General features: G+C 39.4%; 1 protein-coding gene across 1 annotated transcript; it reads right to left on the reverse strand.

The window, feature by feature from the left end:
* Positions 1-1,031: 1,031 nt before the first annotated feature.
* On the reverse strand, positions 1,032-13,100 carry LOC133258516 (HIV Tat-specific factor 1 homolog). The gene is made up of 2 exons (XM_061435197.1): positions 12,899-13,100; positions 1,032-4,674 (listed from the first exon to the last, which is right to left on the reverse strand). Exon 2 carries the CDS (start codon positions 4,617-4,619, stop codon positions 2,319-2,321), a length of 2,301 nt encoding a protein of 766 aa, XP_061291181.1. The 5' UTR covers positions 4,620-4,674; positions 12,899-13,100; the 3' UTR covers positions 1,032-2,318.
* Positions 13,101-13,322: the final 222 nt, after the last annotated feature.

The raw sequence follows: 13,322 nt of genomic DNA on the forward strand, positions 1-13,322 counted from the left end.
TGTGGATCACAATAAACTGTGGAAAATTCTGAAAGAGATAGGAATACCAGACCACCTGACCTGCCTCTTGAGAAACTTATATGCAGGTCAGAAAGCAACAGTTAGAACTGGACATGGAACAACAGACTGGTTACAAATAGGAAAAGGAGTATGTCAAGGCTGTATATTGTCACCCTGCTTATTTAACTTATATGCAGAGTACATCATAAGAAGCGCTAGTCTGGAAGCACAAGCTGGAATCAAGATTGCCGGGAGAAATACCAATAACCTCAGATATGCAGATGACACCAGCCTTATGGCAGAAAGTGAAGAGGAACTAAAAAGCCTCTTGATGAAAGTGGAGAGTGAAAATGTTGGCTTAAAGCTCAATATTTAGAAAGCTTAGATCATAGCGTCTGGTCCCATCACTTCATGGGAAATAGATGGGGAAACAGTGGAAACAATGTCAGACTTGGGCTCCAAAATCACTGCAGATGGTGACTGCAGCCATGAAATTAAAAGACGCTTACTCCTTGGAAAGAAAGTTATGATCAACCTAGATAGCATATTGAAAAGCAGAGACATTACTTTGCCAACAAAGGTCTGTCTAGTCAAGGCTATGGTTTTTCCAGCAGTCATGTATGGATGTGAGAGTTGGACTGTGAAGAAAGCTGAGCGCCAAAGAATTGACGCTTTTGAACTGTGGTGTTGGAGAAGACTCTTCAGAGTCCCTTGGACTGCAAGGAGATCCAACCAGTCCAGTCTAAAGGAGATCAGTCCTAGGTGTTTTTTGGAAGGACTTATGCTAAAGCTGAAACTCCAGTACTTTGGCCACCTCATGAGAAGAGTTGACTCATTGGAAAAGACCCTGATGCTGGGAGGGATTGGGGGCAAGAGGAGAAGGGGACGGCAGAGATGAGATGGCTGGATGGCATCACCGACTCCATGGACTTGAGTTTGAGTGAACTCCAGGAGTTGGTGATGGACAGGGAGGCCTGGTGTGCTGCAATTCATGGGGTCGCAAAGAGTCAGACACGACTGAGCAACAGAACTGAACTGATACATACATTTATTATCTTGTCATTTCTGCAAATAATGCAGAGACCTCTTGGGGTCTCAATAGGAGGAAATCAAGTTGTCATGTAGATTACATTCCCATCTTGTGTTTCCAAGCTTTTTCACATTACTGGCAAAATTCAGTTCCAAGAGCCTATAGAACTGAGGTATTTTCTTGCCAGCAGTCATTCTGGGTTTCTCTCAACTACCAAAAGCTGCCTTCACTACATAGCCAGATGGCCCTATCACAAGGAAGCTTATTTCTTATAGGCCAGCAGAAGACTCCCATTTCAGTTTGCTATGAAGATGTCATATAACATCATTTAATCATGGGAACAACTATCTCATCACCTTTGCTACACAAGGTAAAGGAATGAAGTGCGCCACAGTCCCATCATATTCATAGGTCCTGCCCACCCTCAAGAGAAGGATATTAAACAAGGTGCATACATTAGGGGCTAGAAATCTTGGGGACCACCTTAGAATTCTGCATACCACAGCTTAATGTGTGGACCCACAGTTATTCTCTCGCTAAAATACAAAATACTGTCATCTCTTTCCAAAGTTCTCAAAAGTAGAATTCTGTACAGCATTAGTCCAAAGCCCCTATAATCTCCTTGTATGCAACCAAATCTCATCATGTCATCAGTACAAAGTCCAAAATCTAAATCAGATCCAGATGTGGGTAAACTCCAGGCTGTAAATTGATATAGTATAGTTGATATATTACAAGTTCTCACTCTGTGGAACTGTGAACCTGAAGAAACAAGTTATCTACCTGAAGCTGTCTGAATAAATGGTGGAAAATTGGCTCTTTCTTAATTAGGTTTTAAAGCCTGGAAATAATATTTCCTTAGCTCTTGATTCTATCCTCTATGTTGTCTTTACTTGCAAAAGTAAAGTTAGAATGTGTTTTCAATAAACTGGAGTGTCTGACAGGCTTTTGCATTGATTTTTTTTTTCCGTTTCTGCATATCAACAACTTTATTTTTGAGTGTCACAAACTTAAATCAGAATACTCAAAAAAATATTATTCTGCATGCACTGAACAAATCTGACAAAGGAGGAGGAGTACATTAACTTGCATTATGCTATGGAGTTTGAACTGAATAGTCAATGAACACATATTTAAAATCATTAGGTACAGGTAACCATGAACACTTCACTGCATTAATCAGATGGCATCCTACTTCTATGCACACGTTCATGTAACACTATGAGTAATTACCCTGCAGCAGAGGCAAAATGGAGATGGAATCTCCCTAGAAAGCAAGTTTAAGGGATTAAATAGTGTCGTTTTCATCATCATCATTACTACCGAGAACAAAGCTGCTGCCTGTGGACAAGGGTCCTTCCTCCTTAACATCCCCTAAACCACCCACAGTCCCTCTCTTGTCAGACAATTTGTCACTGGAATCGTCATCAAAAAACTTCTCGCTGGAATCATCTTCAAACACCTTTTCATCTATGTCTTCATCTTCCTTTACATCTCCATCTTCCTCATCTTCTTCTCCATCTGAATCTTCAAAGACCTTTTCATCTTCTTCATCCTTTTCATCAGCATCTTCAAATTCCTTTTCGTCTGCATCTTCTTCATCCTCCTCCTCTGATTCATCATCAAATACCTTTCCATATGCATCCTCCTCTTCTTCCTTTTCATCTGACTCTTCGTCAAACTCTTTCTCAGAGCCTTCTTCATCAAACACTTTTTCAGAGCTGTCATCTTCGAATTCTGATTTTTCAGACTCATTTTCTTCTAACTCTTTTTCCAGAATGTTTTCATTAAATTCCTTGTCAGAGGCATCTTCCTCAAAACCTTTCTCAAGGCCATTTTCTTCTAACTCTTTTTCAGAGCCATTTTCAAACTGCTTTTCTGAGCAGTCTTTAGACTCTTGTTCTGAGTCGTCATCTTCAGAAGCCACCTTTTGGGGGCTGGCCTCCCCCTCAGACTCCTTGCCAGGGCCTTCTTCTTCAGACTCCTTCTCATGGCCATTCTTGTCAGGATCCGTTTTGAGTTTCTTCTTTTTGGATTCTTTTTCAGGGACAGTCTCTTTTGACTCTTTGTTAGGATTACCTTCTTCATGCTCTTTCTCAGGGCTGCCTTCTCCAGACTCTCTCTCTGGGAAGTCTTCTTCACGCTCTCTTTTGGGACAGGCTGCCTTAGACTCTCTTTCAAGGCAGCTCTCTTCAGATTCTTCTCGGGAACCTTCAGCTTCTTTTTCAGGGCCACTTTCTTTAGCATCTTTTTCAGAAGCAGCTTCTTCAACTTCTCCCCCATCTTCCATTTTTTCAAACTTCTTTTCATCTATAGGTTCTTCAAATGCCATTTCAGTTGCAGCTGCTTGAACATTTGTTTGAGATGTGCCAGGATGCTCAGAAAAATGCCTAACTCTAGAAGACCCTGCCCTTTCTGGAGCACAGATGGAATCTGAACACTGCAGGCCTCTGTTGGCCTCAGGAGCATTGAGGAAAGCCTCCCATCCTCTCAGCCTTTCCTCCCTTTCTCTTGTGGTCTCCTCCACCTGACAATCTGTAGTTCCATCCCACGCTTGGGCAGTGATTTGACGCCCACCAAACCACCTTCCATTGAGGGTTTGAATACAATAATCAGCTTCCTCTGGACTCCTAAAGGACACAGAGGCCACACCATCAGGGTGTCTATCAAAGAGAAGGAGCTTCCTAATTTGTCCAAACTTTGAACACTCTACTCGAAGGTCTTCTCTGATTTCATTCAACACCAGTGGATCATCCTCAAAATCCACTGGATGAAACATGTTTTTGATGATGACAACTCGCTCATGGTGCATTCGGGATGAGCCAGCTTGTCTCTCAGGTCTCCAATCCAACTGCTTTTGTTGCACAGACAGCTTTTTCTTGTAGTCTTTGCACTTCTTCTTCTTCTTTGAGGCATCATATTCTCCCTTTAACTGAAATTTTGCCACCTCCACATGTAATCTGTAGCCTCTAATTTCACCTTCATCCAAAAGTTTTAATGCCAGATCCACAGATTCTCTCTTCAAATAACAGCAAAGTCCATCTCCTTTAAGATTTCCTCGATCATCTTTATAAAGCTTGACCTTAAATTCTCCCGTTTGAGGATCTCTCATAATAATGCCGAACTTCGACATGAGCTGTATAAATTCATCCACTGTAATGTCTGGAGGCAAACCAGACACATAAACATTTGTATTTCTGTCGTCTTCAACATGAAACCATCCTGATTCAGTCTTTCTCTTTTCTCCCTTCTTTTTCGGATCACTGGGACCAGGGGGTTGCCTTTGCGGAGGTTCTTCTGCAGTCCTAGCAGTGACATCTTGGACACTTGCAGTAGAATTAGATGCACCATCATTAGAAAAGCCGTAATTGGCCTGATATGTAGCAATGAAATCTTCAGTGATCTTGGGGAACCAAGCCTTCTTGTCTAGGTCCCACTCGTATGGGGTGTCAGTCGGCTGCTGTCTGAAAGAATCGGTTTCTGCACCAGGATCTTTCTCAGTGCCATTGTCCTTGGTGTCTCTGTACCATTCTTGCACTCGCAACTGCTCACCAAACTTGTCATTCACATTCAAGTTGTTGCCACTCATGTTGCCCACTTAGCCTAGAGGCAAGGTCCGGTTGAGCGAAGAGGCCGAACTGATGCTGGAAGGGAACAGAGAAAAGGAGGTTGGCCACACTCAGCCTGCTCCCCACTGCCCCCGGCCCGCCTCCCCGCGGCATCCCAGCAGCCCCTGGGATGTCACGGCTATTCGCCGGCCGCACCACTCCCCATCCCCCACGCTCCATCCGCTGCCCAGGCTTTTGCATTTTATATTCTGTCTTTCACTTCAAGCCAACAGTGTTTCTGTCAATACAATTTTCTCAAGAACCTTATGTGTCTTGCTTGCATTTTATTGAGATTCTTCACATTAGATAAAATATTCTGAAGCTTCCTAGAGCCCTCAGGTTTGGTTGAGAACATCTGTGAATTTCATCCTTAATCTCCTGAAGGGGCACTTTGATGAAATACTCTGAAGTTTCAAACTAATGTTATATAGTAGCAAAAAAAGCATAATAACAAACTTTTTTTTTTTTCCCTCTCTGTCCCTTTTAGCACCATTTCTGCCTTAAAACATCATCTGGGAGGTTGAAACTTTTCACAATTACCCAGTCCAGGTTCTATTTGGTTTAATGGTAATTCCATCAGTTTATTTCTCTGCTCTCACATTTTATTGTAAGCAGCAGTAATAAATCATGCATCTTTAACACTGAACTTGAAAACTCTCTCAACTAATTATCTAAGTCCATTGTATACAAGTTCTGCATTCCACATAATTATAGGACATATTTTCACTAAGGTCACCATCACTACTGCATCACAAGGATCCTATCTTCCTCAAGTCTCTAATAATGGATTGCTCATTTTCTTCTCATCCCTAACCAACAGCATCTTTAAAGTTCATATTTCTACCAACAGTATATACAAGGCAATTTAGTCTATTCTGCTTCTCAAATTTCTTTTAGTATGTACCTTCTGCCTGCCTCCAGTTCCACTTAAGACACTGCGAGGTAATCGTTATGGCAGCTTCCGAATTCTATATACTACCAACTTCACTGCCTAAAACCACATCAGTGTATTATCTTGGACTTTCTGGAGGCTAGAAATCTGGGTGTGGTATAACTAGGTTTTCTTCTTAGAGTCCAGATGGTGTTATCCAGACTGAATTCTCCTCTGGAACTTAGGTCCTCTTCAAATTTATTTAGGTTTTTCACAGAATTCAGTTACATTTGGCTCTAAAGCTCTACTTTCTTGCTAGCTTGAGGTTTCTGTCATCATCTGGAGACCACACTTTGGTCCTAGCCACAATCCTTCCTACAACATGGCAGCTTTCTTCTTCAAAGGAGATCTTATTCCTGTTTACTCAGAGGAGTTATATAGTGTATTGCATTCAGGGGCATGGCTATTCAATAACCAATTCCACATATGTAGCCCATTCAAGAGAAGACTATCCATCATACTGATCAGTCCTGCCTATACTCAGAAAGAAGAGATTTTATAGAGCACATACAATGAAGAATAGGAAACTTGGATGCCATCTTGGAATTTTGTCTACCACAACATCTTAAACTTTTTAGTTTACCTTCAATTAATTGTACTACTTAAACTCTAGAATAAGAATCTTGCACTAGTAATGTGTATTACTGTGTCATTGGTGTATGCATTTCAGTATTGGATATATTACAAATTCCACTGTGCACCGTATTACTTTTGCTTACCTTTCAATTGCATTTTAAAGACATTTAAACAATAAGAACAATAAATAGTTTATATGTTTCCACATATTCCTGACTTTTGCTACACTTATCTGCATCAGATATCTATCTGGTATCATTTCTCTTCCTAACCTTCCTTGTTGTGCAGGTGTTCACTTCAGTAATGCTTTCAAGATTTGTATGCTGAAGAAGGCTTTCCTTTTACCTTTGTATTTGAAAGACACTATCTCTGGGTGTAGGATACAAGTAGCCCGTTTTTTGTTTTCTATCAACATTTTAAATGTGTTTTCTGCCTTGCACTGTTTCTGAGGAGAGTTCTGCTTTGATACTCATCTTTGTTCCCTTTGATGTAGTTTGTCTTTATTTTCTGGCTACCTTTAACATATTCTCTTCATCATTCATTTAAGCAATTTGATTTTGAATTACCTGGGTAATAGTTTTCTTCAACATTTTTGTGTTTGAGTTTTATTAATATTCTTGGTTCTATATATTTATAGTTCCTTCCCACTTGGAAAATTCTTAGACAGTGTTATTTCAATTTTTTTCTTGTTATCTTTCTTTCTCATTGCAATCCTTCAGGGACTCAAATTATATTTGAAATATTTAAGTATATTTAAGTATTTCAGTCTACTTAAAATTTCCCAAAGTACACTAGAACATTTTTTCAATTCTATTTTTTATTCCCAGTTCCAAATTTGATTATTTTGTCTTCACATTAACTAATTGGTGTCTAATCTGCTGCCAATAAATTTCTGTGCATTTGTCATCTTAGAAGCTATATTTTTCATCCATAGAATTTCAATTTGGTTATTCTGAAAATATCTATTCCACTATTTCATGTAATAAATCTATACTTCTCTGCCAATGTGAACATATTTAAAATAGTTATATTAATTTTTAATACCCTTACTTATTAATTCTATTTTCTGTGTTAATTCTGGATCTACTTCTACTGATTTTTTAAATCCTCATTATGGGTTATATTTTCAAGCTTATTTGCATGCATGTAACAGCATATTGAAAAGCAGAGACATTACTTTGCCAAAAAAGGTCTGTCTAGTTAAGGCTATGGTTTTTCCAGTGGTCATGTATGGATGTGAGAGTTGGACTGTGAAGAAAGCTGAGCACCGAAGAATTGATACTTTTGAACTGTGGTGTTGGAGAACTCTCTTGAGAGTCCCTTGGACTACAAGGAGATCCAACCAGTCCAGTCTGAAGGAGATCAGCCCTGGGATTCCTTTGGAAGGACTGATGCTAAAGCTGAAACTCTAGTACTTTGGCCACCTCATCCAAAGAGATGACTCACTGGAAAAGACTCTGATGCTGGGAGGGATTGGGGGCAGGAGGAAAAGGGGACGACAGAGGATGAGATGGCTGGATGGCATCACTGACTCGTTGGACATGAGTTTGAGTGAACTCCGGGAGTTGGTGATAGACAGGGAGGCCTGGCGTGCTGCAATTCATGGAGTCGCAAAGAGTCGGACACGACTGAGCAACTGAACTGAACATTTTATTAGATGCAAAAAACTGAATTTTCTCTTGTTGAGTTGTGAATATTTTTATAGTCCTTTAAATTTTCTTTAGTTTGTTCTGGGACTCAATTAAATTACTTGAAAACAGTTTGAAACTTTGAAGTCATATTCTTAATGATGTTAGGCAGAAACAGAATAGACTTTAATTCAGAGCATGCAGGGAACAGGAAAATGAAACTTTGGTGTGTCCATTGATTCACAGGAGCTATTTGATGCAGGATGTTACTTATCTCCTAGACTCTATCACTCAGCTGTGTGTGTGTTTGTGTGTGAGTGAGGGGATGTATGCCATCCCTTTTCCTAGTTCCAAATTCAAGCTGGTCTTCAGATCCAAAGGGATAGTATATGTCGCATTATAGAAGCTGATATCATGCTCTTCTTATCCACTTTTGACTGTTTTTGTGTACAGGAAAATGAATTGCAAAATTATGCTTTTTCAAGTATATATACATTATTTTATTTTTTTCTACATATTATTTTATTTTTTTTAATTAATTTATTTTTTTAACTTTTATTTTATTTTTAAACTTTACAATATTGTATTGGTTTTGCCAAATATCGAAATGAATTCGCCACAGGTATACATGTGTTCCCCATCCTGAACCCTCCTCCCTCCCCATACCATCCCTCTGGGTCATCCCAGTGCACCAGCCCCAAGCATCCAGTATCGTGCATCGAACCTGGACTGGTGACTCATTTCATACATGATATTATATATGTTTCAATGCCATTCTCCCAAATCTTCCCACCCTCTCCCTCTCCCACAGAGTCCATAAGACTGTTCTATACATCAGTGTCTCTTTTGCTGTCTCGTATACAGGGTTATTGTTACCATCTTTCTAAATTCCATATATATGTGTTAGTATACTGTATTGGTGTTTTTCTTCCTGGCTTACTTCACTCTGTATAATAGGCTCCAGTTTCATCCACCTCATTAGAACTGATTCAAATGTATTCTTTTTAATGGCTGAGTAATAAATTTCCTAAGTCTATAGATAGAGATAAACATGTAATAAATAAAATGTAAATTTTTTATATTAATCACATTCTAAATTGTCAGATAATAGACCATATTCAGTTCAGTTCAGTCACTCAGTCGTGTCCGACTCTTTGTGACCCTATGGATTGCAGCACGCCAGGCTTCCCTGTCCATCACCAACTCCTGGAGCCTATCAAACTTATGTCCATAGAGTAGGTGATGCCATCCAACCATAAGATAGACCACAATATCATCACAAAATTGTTTCAGTATAATGCATTAACACAAGAAAGACAGGGGTAAACTGTGTATTCATCAGATTAGTAAAATATTCATATCTAGATTGTTAATAAGTTAGTTTAGTATGATATTTCAACATTATCATTATTTCTTAGTGGAAATATGAGGACTAAAATAAAATTTTGAAAAGCTACTTAATATATTCAAAAGGTTAAAACCATTAGTGTAGATGTTAAACATTGCATAGTTTGCCTGTCAGTCTTCTTATTAATTTTTACATTTCAAGTAAATTCTCCATTGTTCCTTAGTACCTGTATCAATTGTCTTTAACTATAAAGTTTCTACACATTACTTTGATTCCAGTTAGTAACTGGGACCGGAGAAGGCAATGGCACCCCACTCCAGTACTCTTGCCTGGAAAATCCCATGGGCGTAGGAGCCTGGTAGGCTGCAGTCCATGGGGTCGCTAAGAGTCAGAAACAACTGAGCGACTTCACTTTCACTTTTCCCCTTCATGCATTGGAGAAGGAAATGGCAACCCATTCCACTGTTCTTGCCTGGAGAATCCCAGGGACGGGGGAGCCTGGTGGGCTGCCATCTATGGGGTCGCACAGAGTCGGACACGACTGACGCGACTTAGCAGCAGCAGTAACTGGAATATGTGAAGAAACTTATTATTAAAGAGTCCTACTGTTATTAGTGGCTTTCCAGGTGGTGCTAGTTGTAAAGAACTTGCCTGACAATGCATGAGACACAAACGATGAGGGTTTGATCCCTGAGTCTGGAAGATCCCCTGGAGAAGGAAATGGCAACCCAATCCAGTACCCTTGCCTGGAGAACCCCATAGACAGAGGAACCTGGCAGGCTACAGATCCTGGGGTTGCAAAGAGCTGGACAGGACTAAAGTGACTTAGCATGCATGCACTGTCATTAAAAAATTTTCAGTCTCTGATAATAGAGTTAAATGAAACAATGTTCTTGATTTTAGGCATAGCATGTTTTTATCTACAATTTAGACTCAAAATAAAGTGTTTGATTATTTATCTTATCAATGTATATTTACTAATAAAAGTATTAATGAACATTTTTTAAGATGCTAAACTTTAGACTGCTTGAAAAGATATTCATATTTGAAAGCATCTGATTCTCACTTTATGTAATAATTAATGTTTCAAACTCCAGAGAAGAAAATAGTGTCCAGTGAATAATAAAATATTCCAACTTTCAAACAAAGTAGTCTGACAGTGTACTTTCATAGAAACAACTGAATATATTCAAAATTTATTACTCTCATGAAAATGAAATGTTTCAATAGCACCAACTATTTTAAGACATTATATAATGTGGATTTTTTTTTCAATAAGTTTGACTGCAGGAGATTCTGCCTAGTTTATTACCCTTTTTATACAGTCAATATCTGTGGTGCTCAGTTCATACACACAAATTTTATATTTTATTCACATTTCTATTCCAAGATCAACTATATATACTTTTTAATATGTCAATATATGTTTATGTTTGTCCATATTTAATAAGATACGATGCAAATAGCTGAAAATGCATACATTTTAATTGATCACACTTTGTTGTAATAAAGAAAATATATTAATGGGAGACTTTCTTAATAACATTAAAAAATTTGTTCTTACAGTAAAAAAATAAAATAAATATAATTTAGTATTCATATTTACTTATTAAATGTTTCAAATAAGTAGAATTTAGAATTCATTGTTTTATGTGATATCAAATTATTTCAAATTCTATTTAAAAGTGAGATTTTTAATCTTTTGTTCTTTTTTTGAGTTTGATTACCTTCCATTTCTTAAGACTCTTAAAAACTCTGATATTGAAAATGAGAGAAAGTGAAAATGTTAGTTGCTCAGTCAGGTACAACTGTTTGCAACCCCATGGAGCCCACCAGGCTCTCTGTCCATGGAATCCTCCAGGCTGAAATACTGAAGTGGGTTGCCATTCCCTTCTCAAGGGGATCTTCTCCACCCAGGGATCTAACCCAGGTTTTCCTCACTGGAGGCAGATTCTTTAACATCTGAAAGAAATGGTGTTATATGTTGTATGATACCAATCACTTCACTTTTCAAACAATGTGTATATTTATTATACACTGAATAAAAATATTTGCTTCTACAGTAGCTAAATATAAAATGTTTTGAATGAATCAATTTACTCTCTGCTTCCCTTGTGGCTCAGCTGGTAAAGAATTCACCTGCAATGCAGGAGACCTGGGTTCGATCCCTAGGTGGGAAGATCCCCTGAAGAAGGGAAAGGCTACCCACTCCAGTATTCTGGCCTGGAGAATTCCATGGACTACATAGTCCATGGGGTCACAAAGAGTCGGACAAGACTGAGCAACTTTCACTTAAGCTCACTTAAGCTTATCATTTCATAAGGACTGAAGATATTTCTACATAGATCAAAGGAATAATTGAACCTGTTTCATGTAAGTGAAAAGTGAAAGTGAAGTCGTTCAGTCGTGTCCGACTCTTTGCAACCCCATGGACTGCAGCCTACCAGGCTCCTCCGTCCATGGGATTTTCCAAGCAAGAGTACTGGAGTGGGTTGCCATTGCCTTCTCCATTCATGCAGTTTAGGTACATGCTAAATTGTAAACTATATTATGATAGGCCATTGTGGAATTTCTAACAACGTAGCTCACTTAAAAAATACCTTATTATGATATAAAGGCATATTTTATTTTATTTTTGTCATTAACATAGCCTACTTTAATGCCATATCCAGGTATTTATACCCTGTATAATATTAGAAATGTAATTCTTACTCTAACAATTAAATTACTCAACTGGTCATCTCAAATATAAAGTTCTACTGTAATTGAAATAAATTTGGTGGTAAATATCAAGCACTCCTATCATGAAATATTCATGCAACATATTTATGATCATAGTAATATCTTAAAGTTATATATTAATGCTTAAAAGTATGAATTAGGAGACTGTATAATTACTTATTACATAAAAAATATTTCTGACTCTTGTACCACTCAGGAAATCTTGGTATCATGGAAATACATGTTTACTTGTTTCTTGTGATTATTGTTTAGTTGCTAAGTCATGTCTGATCCTTTTGTGACCCACCTCCCGCCCCCCACCCGCCCCACCCTACTCCACTGTAGCTATCCAGCCACCCTGGTCCATGGATTTCCCAGGCAAGAATACTGGAGTGGGTTGCCATTTCCTCCTCCAGGGGATCTTCCTGACCCAGGGATTGAACCTGCATCTCCTATATCTCCTGTATTGGCAGGCAGGTTTTTTTTTTTTTTTTTTTAACAGCTGAGCCACCTAGGAAACCCTTAAACCCAGTGCAAAACACTATATAGGCATGCAAATACGTATTAATATTACATATTTATTTTAACATTATGTAGTAACAATTCCGGAGAAGGTAATGGCACCCCAGTCCAGTACTCTTGCCTGGAAAATCCCATGGACGGAGAAGCCTGGTAGGCTGCAGTCCATGGGGTAGCAAAGAGTCAGACACAACTGAGCGACTTCCCTTTCACTTTTCACTTCCATGCATTAGAGAAGGAAATGGCAACCCACTCCAGTGTTCTTGCCTGGAGAATCCCAGGGACGGGGAGCCTGGTGGGCTGCCGTCTACGGGGTCGCACAGAGTCGGACTCGACTGAAGCGACTTAGCAGCAGCAGCAGTGGGCTTCTTAAGGGAACAAAATTGTAAGAGTCTTTCTCCTATTTTTTCAAAATTTTAAACCTCTAGGAAATGTAAATGTTTCCCAGGATACTGTGAAAACCCACTCGTTCTGGCACCCACAAAGTCCCCTGGGGTCCAAGGGAAAAACGAGAGAACGTGGGTGATAAGGTCTTACCTCTTCCTCTGGGTTAGTCTAGTTTCATTTTCCTGTCACGGACAGTGAGCAGAGGCCTCACACCTAACACATGGGATTAGTGTTCCCAGCAAAGAATCACTTCGAGCAACAGGGCACTTTGGCCAGCTGCCTGGTGAGATACGCGGCCCAAGACACTTCAGCTCAAGATGGCGATGCCGACTCCACCCCAACGCTGTGCGCAAGGGCTCTGCGCTCCTCACGTCAGCCTGAAGCTCCGTGCGCAGCACGGCTGTGCCCTGACCCCTTGACTCGCGAGAACTCTGCGCTGTCTTCCCTGACAGGAACACCAAAGAGCAGCCAGACCACTGGCACGTAAGTGAGAGCTGTGCTCTAGAGTGGGAGTTGGTACCTCTCGATTCCTTGATGAAAGAATAAAGCTTCCTTTTGCTTCTGAACCGAACTC

The sequence above is a fragment of the Bos javanicus genome, chromosome 12, assembly GCF_032452875.1.
Source record: "Bos javanicus breed banteng chromosome 12, ARS-OSU_banteng_1.0, whole genome shotgun sequence".
Taxonomy (NCBI): domain Eukaryota; kingdom Metazoa; phylum Chordata; class Mammalia; order Artiodactyla; family Bovidae; genus Bos; species Bos javanicus.